This window comes from Amaranthus tricolor, chromosome 6 (genome assembly GCF_026212465.1).
Source record: "Amaranthus tricolor cultivar Red isolate AtriRed21 chromosome 6, ASM2621246v1, whole genome shotgun sequence".
NCBI classification, from domain to species: Eukaryota; Viridiplantae; Streptophyta; class Magnoliopsida; order Caryophyllales; family Amaranthaceae; genus Amaranthus; species Amaranthus tricolor.
Window position 1 is genome coordinate 16,313,603 of NC_080052.1, and position 17,461 is coordinate 16,331,063.

At 33.9% G+C, this 17,461-nt stretch overlaps 1 protein-coding gene across 1 annotated transcript; it reads right to left on the reverse strand.

Moving 5' to 3' along the window:
* Positions 1-5,737: 5,737 nt before the first annotated feature.
* Positions 5,738-14,346, reverse strand: LOC130814614 (uncharacterized). Its single transcript, XM_057680733.1, has 5 exons — positions 13,930-14,346; positions 13,806-13,843; positions 7,794-8,064; positions 7,286-7,569; positions 5,738-6,395 (listed from the first exon to the last, which is right to left on the reverse strand). Exons 1-5 carry the CDS (start codon positions 14,278-14,280, stop codon positions 5,966-5,968), a joined length of 1,374 nt encoding a protein of 457 aa, XP_057536716.1. The 5' UTR covers positions 14,281-14,346; the 3' UTR covers positions 5,738-5,965.
* Between the last annotated feature and the right edge of the window lie 3,115 nt (positions 14,347-17,461).

The window sequence follows — 17,461 nt, forward strand, 5'->3', positions numbered from 1 at the left end:
AACTTTTATCACTTTAGAATCTTCAAATGAACATATCTTTTACTCAGAAACTTCTAATCCTAACTATAAATATTTATAGTAACCTTTGATCAAAACATAATATATTTTTCTAAGAACATAGTAGCATTAACTTTTATGGCAAAGTTTTTCAAAATTACAAAAAAGAAGACAGTAACTATACATAGTCATAATAACCTTTAATCATAACATAGTATCTTTTTTTAAGAACATAGTAGCATTAACTTTTACAGCAAGGTTTTTTCAAAATTACAAAAGAGAAGGCAATAACTATACATAGTCATAGTAACCTTTAATCACAACATAGTATCTTTTCCTAAGACATAATAGAATTAACTTTTAAGCAAAGTTTTTTCAAAATTACAAAAGAGAAGAAAACGACTATATATAGTCAAGGTAACCTTTAATCATAACATAGTATCAAATTATGTACAAAACTTTCAAACTACAAAATAAATAGTCATCTTTAAAATCTCTTCATCTTCAGCATCTGATCTTCAGCATCTGATATTCGGTATCAAAAGGTTTACATAAATCAACTTTTCTACATTAAATCATAATCAAATTCTAAAGTTGAAGTAGTTTTTTCACAATTATCAATAAGGATACATTAAAATATAAGCAAATTTATGTTATACATACCTTAAGTGGGGTATCTTTTGTTAATGGGCAATTTCGACTATTGTGATAATGAAATTTACCACAAGTTTTGCACTTTCTTTTGGGCTTCTTGCTTTGCTCAATATTTTGTTCTTTTTCCCCAATTATTCTTTGCCTTTTTCCTTTGTTCTTTGATTGGATTGGGTTTAGGATTTTCATTGTCGAAGATGAACTTGGGCCTACTAATAATTCGATTTGTTACTCTTTAGTAATTTCCACCCTCACATCATCACTTTCCTCCAATTTTCTACTACTTTCCTCTATGTTTTGTAAAAGTGATTGTAAATTACTCTCACTCCGTTGAGCTAAACCCATAGAATCGAAAATTTCACACAAAACTTCCCCACGTTGTCACACTTTTTGATCTCTTCAATCAGATTCCCATGAAAATAGGCTTCTTCAATGCTAGCTTCGTCCAATGATCTAAAATATATTGCTTTGGTATTTGTGTTATTTGTCTTGCACTCATAATATAAATCACATGGGAACATAATATTCCTATCTGTTTATACATCTTGCAATTACAATTTACCTTCAACTCTTCAATTGAACTTCCCAGAATAAATTTCACCTTGTATATCTTATTTATTGTTGAGTCCAAAACAGTTATACTTTCCAAACTTTCAATAAGCAATAATTCTTCCTGCTTATCGCATCAGCTCAAAATAAACATGAAATGTGGTCCTCCTCATCTAAAGCATAATCAAAATAAAACCTCGTGTAAATATCTCGTTTTTTGATAAAATTCTCGATCAACATCTTCCCATCATCTCCGTAACTATGTGTTTTCAAATCCCTATGAAAATTCGTGAAATCTTGCATTGTCACTCCTACATTCTCATAACCCCAAGATTTTTCTTAAACAATCTAAAGGATTTCACCTATCCTATATTAACCTGTGCATTCTTAGATATGAAATTTTTGTGTGACAAAGTCATTTTCCTATTACCCAATAAATATTAACGCGATGTAGCACTAACTAGACAATGATTGTGCGCCTCTTCGAATTTTAAAACAAGGTATGTTCTTTTCACTATGTCATATTTCAAAATCAATCTAGCTTTACAACCGATTCTTTTGGTTGATCTCTTAAAACGTGCAACAACATCTTCACTTTTCTTAGGTTTAGGTTTTATGATACCCTCCCTACTACAAACAAAATAATTTTAAACAACACCTTTTTTTTGTAGGTAGTCGATGAACGTACATCAAAACCGCAAATTTCAGCATATTTACTATAAAAATCTAAGACTTTTTCTAAGTTTTCAAAAGTCATACCAACAAAGGGCTTTTTATCAAACACACAATGAGGAATCCACAGTGTAGAACTATTTGGAGTAACTTGTGTTATAGTTCTTAGAGTTTGAGTCCCTGCATAACAATCCAAAGTTTTTCCAAAATTAAAAAAAAAAAAAAGACAGTAACTATGAATAGTCATAGTAACCTTTAATCATAACATAGTATCTTTTTCTAAGAACATAGTAGCATTAACTTTTGCAATAAAGATTTTTCAAAATTATATCTTTTTCTAAAAACATAGTAGAATATATATGTGTGTGTGCGCGCGCGCGCGCACGCACACACACACACACACACACACACACACACACACACACACACACACACACACACACACACACACATATATATATATATATATATATATACATTTTTGTCTTTTTACAAAATCTAACCTCTAATCATCAGGTATTTTATAGAATTAAAAATACCTTTTTGCCTTTTTAATCCACATTCTAGGGTGGTTACCAGCAAATAGAGGAAATTTAAGTTTAAGAGTGTACTCAAAGTGTCTATTAAAGCTATTCACCGCTATGAACCCTGGTGGTGTGCCAAGAATGCTAGTTTCTACTCTTCCTCATTCCATTCTTGATTGTTATGCCATATGTTCCTCCATCTTGAGCCCCAACAGAATGTTATGTTCTTTAATACGACACATCATTCCAGAAAGTAGAGAGTAACGCTCTTCCAGGCTCTTTACTTATTCGTCTAAAGCACGATATTTAGGGATTATAACCATAGGTTTGTTCTTAGTTAGGACTGTTGTAATACCAATGCAACAACCTAGTTTAGTTGAAGCTTCTTATTATAGCTAATTATCCAAGAAACTGTTAAAGAGAAAGGGGAAAAAAGGGAGAGGAAAGGAAGAATACAGACAGGGAAAAGAAAGAGAATAAGAAAGGAACAACGAACAAGAGTTGTATTATTACATAAACATCAATCTAGACATGGTACATAGATAACCCCTTAGTCAATTTAGAGGCGAAGTAAAAATTGACAATTTCTATAAAGGTGCTACGCAATTTTAAAAAGTATTATAATTTTTCTAACAACTTTATATATTTAGACACTTAACATATACCGATTACTTTAATATTGAGACTCCTAGCTAATTTTTTGGAACCCTGTGCAGTCGAACATGTTGAACATGCTCAAAACCTCCCATATTACTCATACTCAGCTACGGATGGACGATTATGTAACCAACTTTCCCGCCAAAACTGAGTAATTACGTTTTTGTAAACTACTTTTAACAATTTTGAAAACCTTTTAGAGAGCACACACTCCTCATGTGCCTTATTTACTACAACTATAGCTAACTACTATAATACTTGATTTCATGTTCTTGAGGAAATTAGTACTAGCTTTCATAATTTTGTTGTAAACATTATAAGTTTTTGTAGAAAGCTTAAATTGTTTGATTTGGTTTTTATCATTGATTGGAATACGACTGAGTTTTCACATGAAGAACCAACAACTCATTTAATGCTTAAAATTTAATTTTTTTTTTTTTTGGGTTTTTAATGTTTGTAGCAACATTGTATCGAATTGGAATGGATTAACATTGAAGATTAGACTTTAGGAGACATCAACCATTGTAGTGAATGTTTAAAGCTTCCATTGACATTAATATATATTGCTTCACCATTGTTAAAGTTGCCATTAAAATGAATATATCTTTGATTGGATGGATTAGTTGGATTAGTCAAAAGTAAAGGATTTATAATCATGTGGATTATATCATCAAGTTATTGTTGATCATAAATTGATGCTTAACTTCACAATAGTTAATTACAAGTATTAACAAAGATTGTCGAGATTATAAAAATAAAAAGGATGAGAATCTAAAACAATTGTACTCTAGAAATTTCCAATCATTGAATTCATCCCTTAAATCATCCTTCCTTTTATTTTGCAATTGTTTATTTGTTCCGTGTTAATTTATCAAAATGGTCACAACATCCCGCTTTTGTTAAGTAATTGTTATTAATAGTAAGTAGTTAAACCCAACAAGACTCATTTAAGTCTTGATTTCTTTGTGTATTTAAACCTTTACAAACTTTTTGAGACCATCTTTATAAAAGACACGTCTTAAATGAGTTGACCCATTATTACTAAAAAAACAACTATAAAAAAACGCGCGTTGTATAACTCTATTTGGAGTTGGTGCTATAACCTATTGAAGTTGGTATTATAACCTGTTAGAGTAGGTATTATAACCTATTAAAATTCGTATTTGGAGTTGGTGTTATGATCCATTAAAGTTGGTATTTAGAGTTAGTGTTATAATCTATTGAAGTTGGTATTATAACCTATAAGAGTTGGTTTTATAACCTATTAAAGTTAGTTATAATAGCAACTCTAATAGGTCATAATAGATTATAATAGGTTAAAATAGGTTATAATAGGTTAAAATGCCAACTCCAAATACCAACTCCAGATACCAACTTTAAAAGGTTATAATATCAATTCTAATAGTTTATAATACCAACTTCAACAGATTATAACACCAACTCCAAATAGGTTATAATACCAACTCCAAATACCAACTTAATAGGTTATAATACCAATACCAAATATCAACTTTAATAGATTATAATACCAACTTTAATAGATTATAATACCAACTTTAATAGGTTATAACACCAATGTCAATAGGTTATAACACCAACTCCAAATAGAGTCAAACGCACCAGTCAGTTTCTAGGTTTTTCTCTTTTTTTTAATTGTTGGGCCTGAGCCTGAAAAGTCGTCTCTTATAGAGACGATCTCTCGGAAGGGGGCTCTTAAACCTTAGTTCCACCACCTACATTAATTTGTAATAGGCTTTAGTGTATTATTTTTAGCTTGGATTAGAAAACGAAAAAAATATTTTCAATGAGACATAGATCCATCTAATACAATCCATTTTTTCACTACGACACCCAATGATCTTTCCTCATCGAGTATCGTGTAAAATACAACTATAAAACCACGAAAACGACGCAACTTAGCTCAACCTATTAAATAAACTAAGGGCATAAAGGTAATTTTCAAGTGAAGATGAGGAAATATTTCAATGTTTCCTCTACCCTTAACGCAAACACATTTTCCGTTAGATGTTTGAACATATTTATAGTTGGATTTTTAAGATTTAAAAATCATTATTGTCATAAGTCATAGTATCACTTGCACCACAGTCGGAATTATATTTCCTATTTAACCTATTTTTGGTCATAAGCCTGAATTCAATTTTGTTTTGACTTTTTTGTGAAAAAAAAAAAAAGTAAAGGGATTAGGAATACTTTCAAATTTGAAAAAAAAAATAGTTGAAAAAACAATGAAGCCAAAAAAAAAAAAAAAAAAAAAAAAAAAAAAAAAAAAAAAACTTTTGGATTACCATAACTTTCCAATGCCTTTAAGAAGCAACCATAGGACCTAGGCCAACTACAGCTCCATGTACTATTATTTGCACTCATTTAATTTTGTGTCATTTATTATTAGTCATTTAATTAAGTTGCATCAGCTGATCCATACATATTCCATATTCATTTTTTATCACAAAATCAAGAAGTTCCTAATTCCTTCCCCTAACTTGCATAGAGTAACAAACGACAACACAAAGTAAATTATATAGTTCTTTAAGAACTTGATAGAATCTTATCTTCAAAAAACAGAAAAAAAAAAACTTGATAGAATCCTAATCACACATCAACACACACCAGTGTGACAGCGTCCTCCCAATTCAAGTCTTTTAAGAGATAAAAAAATTGCTAACTGATGACATAAAAAGATGCTACTTAAGTAGAAACAGGTACTTGTACAGGTATAAAATAAAAATGACAGATTCTGCTATTGTTTTAGCTTCCATGGTATAAATGAATTGCTTTTGTTTTCGGGTTATAATAGTCACTATTTCTTCTGGAGATTACATCGTTTTTTTAACTATTTACATATTCACTAATATCAACAATGCAAACCCCATCATATCATCACTTCACATTATCAATCAATAGCTTATAAAAAGTGTAGCATCTGCTGCAGCTTGAGAGACCCAATTAGCAGCTGTTCCAAAGAACAGCTCCCAAAACCAAAGATCCAACGCAAGGACAGAGGAAAAGATAAGGAGTGCTAATGTCTGATACCTGTTTAATGGCCAGCCGGATATCTGAGCCATGGTCTTCAGAAATGGAACTGAGCTGATTCGTAGATCCCGTTTCCTTATTGACCAGGCCGTTACCCATTGAACTTGAGTAGGCACCAAATCAAACTCCTCCCTCAATCTCCTTCCTAAATCTGGCATATGCCCACCTCCATATAGGATAGCTATCTTATTGTGGCCTTCTTTCATTGCCCTTTCAAGTGCATCTATTGCGGCCTTGTTTCTCTCACCGATGATAACTGATTTTTCCTCCACGTCTGCTGTTACTTGTGTGAACCTTCATATAGGCGCATTAATCAGTTAAACAATAAGGCTACACACTTTAAAACATATTTTCATATATTTCAGGGAAAATATGTTTACAGTTCAAAAACTCTATGTTCTTATAAGGGTTCCCCAAGGTCAACTAATTCAGGTAAGCCATAAAGAACAAACCAATAATCCTCAGACGCAATGAACAAAAACAAGCATTACTGGTAAATGTTAATGGCTGAATTTAACTTCAAACTTCGAAGCTGTTAAAAATGCAAAAAGAATAAATAAAAGCAGACAACATAAGCAAGAAAATATGTATATATACTTCTATGAGAGCTACAGTGTGACTCCGAATTTATCTTAACTGATTAATAACTAAGAAATTCCTCTTTGACTTCTTTCATAGTTCACTGCTTAGATTTTTGGAGCAAGAAATGAATAGTACAAACAGACTTTACATCACCACCCAATGCAGTTAAGTACCTTCCATCTAGGCTCCCAACTAAGTAGGGCAAAAAAATATTCGAAGTTGTAGATGGATTATATGGCACTAAGAAGCTAATTTGTACCAAATGTGCAACTTTTTGGCAGAGTACAAATATCTCAGTTATCTATGAATTTTCAGCAACAGGCTCAACTTCGAAAATTTACAAGTACTAAATAACTAACTAACTAGTATAAGAGACTATTTGTTTATAATAGTTATGACTAAAGCCTTCGATTATAAGGGAAGGATGGCAGGACACATATGTTCATGGACACCACTTGCATTCTCAAACAGACAAGGTTCTTCATCAACCATTGATTATAATTTCATGGCACAGCAAAGAATGTCAAGTTAGAAAAATTGAGACACCAATAATTTATTCAAAACTAGCTGCACATATTTAGAAAACTATTCCATATACTTACTCTGATGTGAGACGTTTTGCCAGGAAAACTTTCATTGCAGCACCAAAATCGAGCCTGGACAAAGCATCAAGCTCAGGGTTTTCTGTTACCTGGCCCCCAACATCAGTACATATACCTCCGATAATTAAAAGCCCCACAAGCGGCATAGGAAGTACACGGGATGCCCACAAAAGCTTGGATCTCCAAGGGTCTAAGTTTTCAGGAATTTCTGGCTGTATTAAGGCTTTTGTCGACTTGAGGGTCATATCTCTTGCAAACGTGAAAAAACTTTCACCTCTTTCCACCTACATATTGAAAAGATCAAAAGGACTTGTCAGTTTTGAAATCTCAAGGCAGGTGCTTCTCTTCTACTTTTTAAAACATCAGACATCAAGACCCCATGGCAGAAATTCTAATTTAGATTTGGAATTATAAATATCAGGCCGTAAGAAAGAAACAGTGAGTCAATATTAAACATATATTTAATAATTTATTGACATCCACGAAAAAATTAGGGAAGATATTGTACCTGAAGTGTCTTAAAGGTCTCAAAGTCTAAGTCGGCATGATACCAGTTCTCTGCCTGGTAATCAAGACAGTCTAATTGGAAATCGAGCATAAGAATCCGAGCCATCTGTCTTTGAATGAATCCGAGAACGTTAAAACCACGTGAGCGTGAAGATTTAAGCCACCTTTTAGTCGCTGTATTTCGACGATTTTCTAAACTTTCTCGGCTAGCCACCATCTCATAAAGAACACAATCATAGGGTTCAAGTTCCTTCTGCAAGTTTGCAAAGTATCTGCACAGTAGTAGACATAGTTCACCGAAATCAAAACCACAACAGAGAACATAGAGACAGTTCACAACTAATTTGTAGGCAAACCTCAAGCCACCGAGAAAGGAACAAGAAAAAAAGAAAGGGGAAAACAGAGAAATGCAGAGGCATGCAGCTCTCTAAGAAACCTTCTTTCCAGTTAAAATAACAGAAACACCACTTCAGTCTGTTTGTAAGATTCAAGTACAATTGGTAATTAAAGGAATTTAAACTCAATTATATTTCCTACAAAAACTATTCATACCCTTCACAAATGAAAGCTTTAAGAGGTTCAGCAATGGAAAAACAAGATGAAAATGATGAGCAAAGATGAACACAAGTGTTTATAAAGTATCTTGGATACTTTCCCCTTAAATTTAGTTTTATTTAAGATTAGACTTAACAATACAATCTTAATAAACCTCCCCTATCATGAATTCAATCCTCTCAAGATCACAAATACAAATTCTACTCTCAAGATCACAAATACAAATTCTATGAAGAACACTCTCAAGTTTCAATAAAGAATAAGCTCTCTCACTATATGTGCGTTTGTGGTGTTTTTGTTCAATGAATGATGTATCCTTTTATAGAGGAAGAACACATCATTCTAGAACCACATCATTACTCACCATAAACTTACATTTACATCACACAATTAGCTATGACAATAAATATAGCAATAAACATGGCATTAACCAAAGGAATACAATGCCCATCAATGCAAACCGTAGCTCAAAAGTCTCAAAACATCATCTTAGGCAAGGCACTTAAGTGCTTGAACGAGGACCTTTCCCCAGAGCCTACTGCTGCTGATTTTCTCTTTGCTCGAACGAGCCATGTGCTGCTCGAACGAGCACATGGTTCTAACAGCTTCTGTCTTCATTCTTATTGTTGCCTCGAGCAAGCAACCTCGAAGCCATGCCTTGACTCGTTCATAGTATGGTTCCCACCTTTAATGAAGTATCATTTGCCTCAAGTTAAGCACCTCATGAACCGTTCCAAACCTCAATTCACTTACACTCAACACATCCTCATCGTATCTCTCCTAAGTACGAGCTAAGGCATGTTCATTTAAGTGATCAAAGTTAACGTCATTGTTATGAGTTTTGGTACTTGCACTAACAATCTCCCCCTGCAAGTCCAACACTCTTACTATCCTCAAAAGTTACCCTCTTTGACCCAAACGCAACACCATCATCACTTTTGTGGCCTAGGCTACCACTTCCAACTTGTAACTCATACAATTTCCTCTTACTCCTTTTACCCTTCATGAGCAAAAGACTCCTTCTAATGACTTTCAAAATCCCTCCACTTGCTTTGAAAGGACATCCCTTACTCTTTAATCTACCAAATGAAATAAGATTCCTCTTAAACTTAGGTATATACCTTACATCACCAAGTTTTCTTTTGACACCTCCATATGTTTTAATTTCAACCTCACCAATACCTTTTATTTTCACCTTTTCATCATTTGGTAAATAACGAGGCCATTATCACAATAACTAAGCTTAGTAAATTTCTCTTTTTCACAACAAATGTGGAATAAGCAATCAGAGTCAATTACCCACTTCTTAATATGAACCACTCCCCCATCAACTAGTAAAGCCCTATCATAGTCATCATCACCAACAAAGCCTAGAGCGGTACTCGCGCTATTCTTATTCTCTTGTCTCCCTCCATCCCTTAAGTTTTTTACTCTCTTAAGGTCTTCCTAAAATTCTTTGCACATTTGTATGTGTCCCTTCTTTCAATAGAAATACTCTTTATCACTAAGGTCACCCCTCTCTTGAGACTTTCCCCTTCCTTTATATCCCTTTTCTTTGGTTCTCCCCCTATTAGAACCCTCTCTATACAAGCCATCCCCATCCCTCTTTTTCCTTCCCCTTATCTACTCACCATAAACCTACCATTCTCTCTCAACGCCGTCAATGTTTGATCAAGAATGATGGAATCCCTACCTATGAGGTCGATAAGGTTGTGAACTATGGTGGAGAGTTGTGCTGGGGGCGTGAGGCAGCCCAGCGGAGACGGAAGGAGGATTAGGTGATCTGGGAGAGGCAAGACCTAGCTTGTGAGGAGCAGGCTTGAGAGGAGGGGGCTCACGGAGAGGGTAGCCCAGAAGGAAGTGAACTGTGACGGATAGCTTGGATGAGTGCAGGATGCATGTTTCATCAAGAAAGTCATAAGTAATGGATCGAGAAGAGGTTAGTTTTGTGAACGGAACACTGACTCATCAAACATCACATGGCGAAACAAAATAATTTTATGGGAGGAAGGATCGTAACATTTGTAGCCCCGATGAGAAGAAGGATAACCCAAAAAATACACATTTGTGGAACGAGGTTGTAACTTATGAACTTTTGAAGAGGAGATGAGGGGATAACACAAACAACTAAAAATGCGTAGGTAGGTATAAGTGGGGGCTTTTTGATAGAGAATATGAGTCTGGGTGAGGTTTCCCAAGAGTTTGGAGGACAAAATGTTGAGAAGATATGTTGTAGTTTCCAACGCATGAGGCCAAAGAGAAGGAGTAAGAGACGTATGGTAGAGAAGAGTGTGAATGACATTATTAATAGAGCGAATTTTGCGTTCGGATTTTCCATTTTTTAAGGAAATGTCTGAACAGAGAAACGCAAGCTAATGCCATGTTGAGCACAAAAGTTATGAAACGACCCATTATCAAATTCACCCCGTGATCACATTGAAATGTTTTAATGAGAAGGTCAAATTGTGTAAGAATAAAAGTTCGAAAATTAACAAAAATGTCATAGACTTGCGACTTCCGGATGAGAGGAAAGGTTCACATAAAATTTGTACAATTGTCAAGAAAGAGAATATAATACTCATAATTAAAAGGATTAGGAACAGGAGATGTCCACAAATCACAATGAATAATATCAAAAGGCATAGTACTATCAGAATGAGAAGAAAAGAAAAGCAATTTAATCTGTTTATCCAAGATACAGGAGTGACATATAGAAGAGGGAGGTTGGGGAAAATCAATGGACTGAGAGGCACATAGAGACTATAATATATCATTTCCCGAATGGCCTAAACAGGAATGTCAAACAGTGGTAGAAACAATACATAAAGCCATATTTGGGGAAGAGGTGGTTGATGGTGTTCCAGAGGTTAAGGTAAAAGGATATATCACTCGTACTGTTATAGCAAAGAATGTGATTCCCATATCCAAAGTTTTGACAGAAAAACCAAGAGGGTCAAACTCAACAATTACATTATTGTCAATACTAAATTTGCACAATAGCATTTTTATGAGGATGCTTTAAAAGAGAATAGTTATGTAAGGTACCTGGGGAATGGGTCATGTCAGACGTAGCGCCAATATCCATATAATATTGCGCATCGAGAGACGGAGAGAAAGAAGCCATTGCTTGAGTGATAACTAGTGGTGAAAAAATGTCATTCACTGAACAAGTTGGCCCAGTACAAAAGTCTTTGCTAGACCAAGTTGGCATGGCCCAATTGAAAAAATGTCTAGGATGGTTTAAATATGGATTGTTGGGACTTGAGAGGAGAGCCCATTGAGAAGAGGCCCACGTGTGAGGAAGGGGAGCATGCCATGGGTAACTAAGCTCATGATACCATATTAGAATATTTAGCTTGACCTTTCTTATTATATGAGGTGAATAAATAGATATAAGAATAAGCTAAGTATGACAACTAGAATAATTACATATTACACAATATATTCTAGGAATCATCATCATCATCTTACCCAGTATATCCTGCTCATAGATAACTATGAACAGAGTATGGGGGGGAAGGACGGCGGCAACTTATACCCATAAAGGAGAGCATGGCCAAAGGAGTCCCCCGGCTCGAGAAAGGTAAAGAGACGTAATATTCTAGAAATATTAACATAATAAAATCTAAATATTTTATTCAATCAAATATTAAACTATCCTACTCTATCGGAGGAGACACAATACTAACATATTTGTTTTCAAAAAATAGAATTAGGGGTGTTCAAAAAACCTGACCCGACCTGACGACTCGTTGACCCGAACCCTTAATAGCGGGCCATTTCCTAGGAAAAATCAAAAATCTCGGGTAGACACGCGACCCACTTAAATTGGGTCAGGTCATGGGCCACATGATGATATTATCCGGGTACCCATTAGACCCGTTTAGGAACTTTTTAGTTTTTATGAAAATATGGCAACATGTGAGTATGTTACACCTGTATAACAAAATGGGAAAAAATAACCCTAAGGGACTAATATATCCCTAAGTTCTAACCCCTCCCTTATTTCTGATCCTTGTTCTTCATTTCCCATTGCGCCGGTTTCCATCTCCTACTCTTGATTTATGTTATCCCTTCGCCCTAACTCTAACCATCATCCAAAAGCCCTAGCTTCTCAATCTTACCTCTAAGCATGACAACATTCAACCCCTCGAATTCGCTCAACGTCTCAGGCAACAGTCAAAGGCGTCTGTTTTTTCTTTTCCTTTTTTTGGTCCTTAAGTTAAACCCTAATCCCCATTTTCTCAATCTTTGATTTTTTTTTTTTTTTGTCCATAAATTTGGTGTAATTGTTAGTATTTTTGTAACTTTAAAGTAATTTCCTGGTATTTTTGTGTATGTTTTGTATTTTTTCTATCTATTAATGATTATTAAGTAAAACTAGTTTTTAATATGGTATTCAATTTATAATTGTGTTTGACAAGAATGGGAAGAGCACCAACTACTCCATACGAGTAGTCATACTCATAAATCATAATATGCTTTGCTTTTCTAACTTCAGTATTATAATTCTTACAATTGCCAACGGTGATGAGTGATATCACTGATAACTAACAAAGAAACTCATAAAGATTCTATTAAATTAATTGTTGTTTGGTGTTCTTTTCGTTTGTGAATTGTCATCCTCATGTTATTTTGTCATTTTTACTGGGTACACAGTGTCCCGACCCGAATTATTCGGGTACCCGATAAGCGGGCACTCGGATGACTGGGGTCGGGACATGGGCCGTTGAAATAATTACCCGACTATATGGGTACCCGAAATACGTACCGGGTCATGAACACCCCTAACTAGAATTGTTCTTAAAAATCTTTTAGACATGAATTGTTAGTAACTCAGAGGATTTTAGTTGATTAATCAAGCAACGGAAACAAATTCTTGGAACTACACAGGACAAATATACAAATAGATAATGTAGTCAAGAAGAAACAAATCCAACCCACCCTCATTTCAAAAGAAAATCTACAATCTAATCTGTGTTTTAGGTTTAGACTTCTCTAACAATTTCACTAATAAAATTAATTTTTATGTCCTGTAAAAACTGTAATTATAAAAAAAGAGCGTTCTGCGAAACACTTCCGCACCGTTAATTGTAAAATCTACACGGTAGAATTGTCTGGTAACTTAAATCGTTCAACACTAAAATACGAAATTCTACAATTGCTATGCATTAATTCATTGTGTTATCAATAGCCCCTACATTAAAAAATGAATACCTTGTTATGGAAACAGACTAAGAGAATGCTTAAAATTCCACTGCTTTTCAATTTAACAAAAAAAATAAAAATAAAAAAAATAAAAAATTAGCTCAAAAGCCGCATTTCTCATTCCGTTACATAATCAATTTACAAGTGCATTCATGAACAATATTAAAATCTTTGGAATCAATGATCACACAATACATTTCAGATTTCTAATAAAAAAAAAGGCAAAAATTGAGAGGTTTGAAAAGCTTACTCTTTATCTGCAATGTGAATGGTGGAAACCAAATCAACCTACACAATCCAATCAAATACCAAATATCAAAAAATCAACCAGCTGAACAATAATAAAACAAAAATCGAAATAATCGAAATCAGACCTTGAGAAAAGGTTGAAGGATTGACCAAGGAAACTTCTTACGAAAACTAACAACAGCAGTTTGCAATTCACCATCACCACCATCAGAGCGTTTACGAAACCTCATAAAATCAGCAATTGAATTATTCTGAAGAAACTTCTCCGGCGATGCAGAATCATCTTCCGACAAAGTTGATGGCGGTTTGACGGAGAAAGAAGAAGAAGAAGTTCGAAGAGGAGAGAAAAAAAGGAAGGAAGAATTAGGGCTTCGACGAGAGAGTTTGAAAGATTTAGGAAAGAAAGAGAGAGACTCAGAAGAAGAAGATGACGTAGAAGGGAGAGGAGAGAGAATAGAGAGAGAGTGAGCTACCATTGTTGATGATAGTGAGTACTACAAAAAAAAGAGTGATTTAAAGGTGAGAGGATTTTGTTGTTAGTCTGGTTCTCGTTTTTTTCTGTTTTTTATATTCTTTTTGGTTCTTACATATTTTTAAAATATCTTTTGTTGAAATATAGTTTTTCTTTTATCGAAAATAGATGCTAGAACTAAAAGGGAAAATGTAAGTGTACATTCTTATTACCCATTGTAATATGAAAAAGGTCTAATAAAAAGATGTACTTTATATATAAGTTAAATAGCTTATTTAATTATTTTATAAGAATATAGACTCTTTGTTCTAAGTGTTTCATTGAGATACAGTATTTCATAAAAGTAGCTTTTCTTGATATACCTAGTAGTTGATTTTTCTACTGCTTCATTTGTACCCTAGAATTCGCAACATTATTGAGAAAATAGTAAAGACAAATAAATTATGTGGATATGATTAAATATAAAAGAAAATTATAAAAATGTGTTTATAAGAATTTAAAAAATTGTATTGATACATTATTCAAAATAAAAATGTTATAAACCAAAAAGCACAAATTAAAATATAAATATTGACCAGCTTAAAGTGACATAGGTCACACTGCAAGCATTTGTTAAGATAAAAGCTAATGGACACATTCGAGATACATGTTTATAAAAATCATACTCGCTCTGTTTTTATATGTTCTTCTCAAATAAAATTTACGAATTTTAGTGTCAAACTTTAACTACGATCTCTCATCAATCTATAAGGAAAAATATATTCATGTGGGTTCTTGTTAGATTCGTCTTAATGTATACTTTCTAAACATCAACTTTTTAGAATTTTTAAAAGAGATATTCTACATGGTAAGCACCAACTATAGCAAAAGATAAGTGGTAGCAATTGTTAAAAAATTTTCCACAAAATAGCACTCAACACTTGAAAAAGTCAACATAGTAACATTATGACGCCAAAAACGTTTAGTTTCTGTTAACTGTTGAAATGACACAAATACTCTTGTTTAAATTCAATAAAAGGCGTCATCTCCTTCTTCTTCCTTTTAATGTCTTCTTGCTTTTCCATTAATGTTCTTCTTCCAACATAACCATAAACCATTTCCTCAAATTCATACACTCAAGAATTTCTTCTAGACCTCCAATAATGGCGACAAACATGGACATCAAAGAGATTAATTCTGTTAGATGCAGGTGTAGCAATGGCCAATAAGGACGGATTTTGGAAGTTAGGGTTTCGGATTCAAGTGCTAACCCATTGAGGTTGTATTACAAATGTAAAGTCTGCTCCTTTTTTAGTTGGGTGAAGGAAGAAGATTTGACCAGATATGAAAGACAAAAGTTGATGTGTGAAGCATATGAAAGAGAAATCTCTACCCAAATCGAAACAAAGTGAATGGTCCAAAGGAAGCAAATTAGGAAATTATAGAAGATGATGAAGATTATGATTATTGTTGGTCTTTTAATTCTTGTCATTGTCATTAAGAATTAGGTTATGAATGTTAAGTTTGAATTTAGGGTTTATTGGGTTTTTTTTTTTTGCTGTTTAGTTGATGAATAAATGTGTTTTATTTGTTGAAATGGAAGTAACTTCCAATTGTAATGTACTTTGTTGAAATGGAAGTACCATTATGAAATCAGTTTCTAAATAAAGAATTTCTTCATTTGCATTTTCATTGAAATTCACATAATTACAACATCCAAAAGCATAGTAGTTCATAACTTATTGATTACAACATAGTAGTTCATACGAACTACATCCAAAATAGAAGTTAACATAATGTTTTCCAAAGCTTACTAACTACAACATCTAAAATATGATAATCATACTAACCTAGATCATACAACCCATGATTATCCAAAACAAACTACTACAACATGCTAAACAAAAGGATGGCAGCATCAACATGATTATGTCCTTATAATTGGCTATGATGAGTATGCCCTTGTTATTGGTCTACTCTTTCATTTAGGTTCAGTTGGTTGTGATGAGGTAGTGGCAGTTGATTTCTTCTTCTTCTTTTCCTTAGTTGTTAAGCCTCCCTTACATGTTTTGACATTATGCCCATACTCCTTGCACTTACTGCATTTGATAGTTGATAACCTCTTCCCCTTTCTTTCCTCATTAGCTACCCTTCTCCTATTCCTAGCAGGTCTTCCAATAGCTCTCTTCAATGGAGGAGTCTTGATCTCAGGACCTTGCATTTCTGGCCAGTGTTCTGTGTCTAATATTGTCCTAATAGTGTATGAGTAAGCCTCTTTGTACCTCCTACAACTGTACTACTTGCTACAAAACTTAAGTGGATCTTGAATCAAATGAAGTATGGCCCTCACAGCATGTTTACAAGGAATGTCTGTGATTTTTCAAGCATTGCAAAGACACGACATATCAATTAAACTCATTGGTAAGATAGACTTACCATCCCTGACTTCATAAAAACCATCTCCAGATTTGTATGCTTTACATGTCCTTGAATCAGAAATGAGTGTTTGAATTCTTGTACATATGTTTGGACACACATCATCATCATCATCCCAGTGCTCACTTCTCTCTTTTCTGGTAGCCATGCGTACCATTGTAACTCTTTTAATGCTACTAAAAGTCAAAGGTCTCTCAATTGACTCTTTTCTATGCCAAGCACAAATAGAAGAGGACCCTAGATTTGTTTCCTTGATCATATTCACATACCTAGGCAAAAAAGAGTAATTTTCATCATGCCCTCCATTTATTTCTTTTAACACCATTGTTCTCATCTTGAAAACAATACTTGTCTTTAAAGTAACCCCATATCTTGCTTCCATAAGCTCATTTAATGCCTTTCTAGATATGTTATTATTTTGCCCTAATATCCTCTATCAATTTATTGGCACCCCATTCCACTGTCACCAAACTGTTATGAGTATCAATTCCTCTGCAAGTGTGTTCAGGGTTGTCAATTTTTTTGATTGCCCATGTTATGCCATCTGGAAGTCTACTAGCAAGAAGTCTCCAATTGCAATTAATGTCCATACACTTGACAGTATACATTCTACTGTTTGCCCTATCAACTATAAATTCAAACCCTAACTAAATAGCATAGTCTCTCACAACATCCCTCAAGTGCTTTTTGTTGCCCCATCTCTGATCAGCATACATTTGACCATTTTTGAAAACTCTCTGGATGTAACTACATCATCTGCATCTTCACCC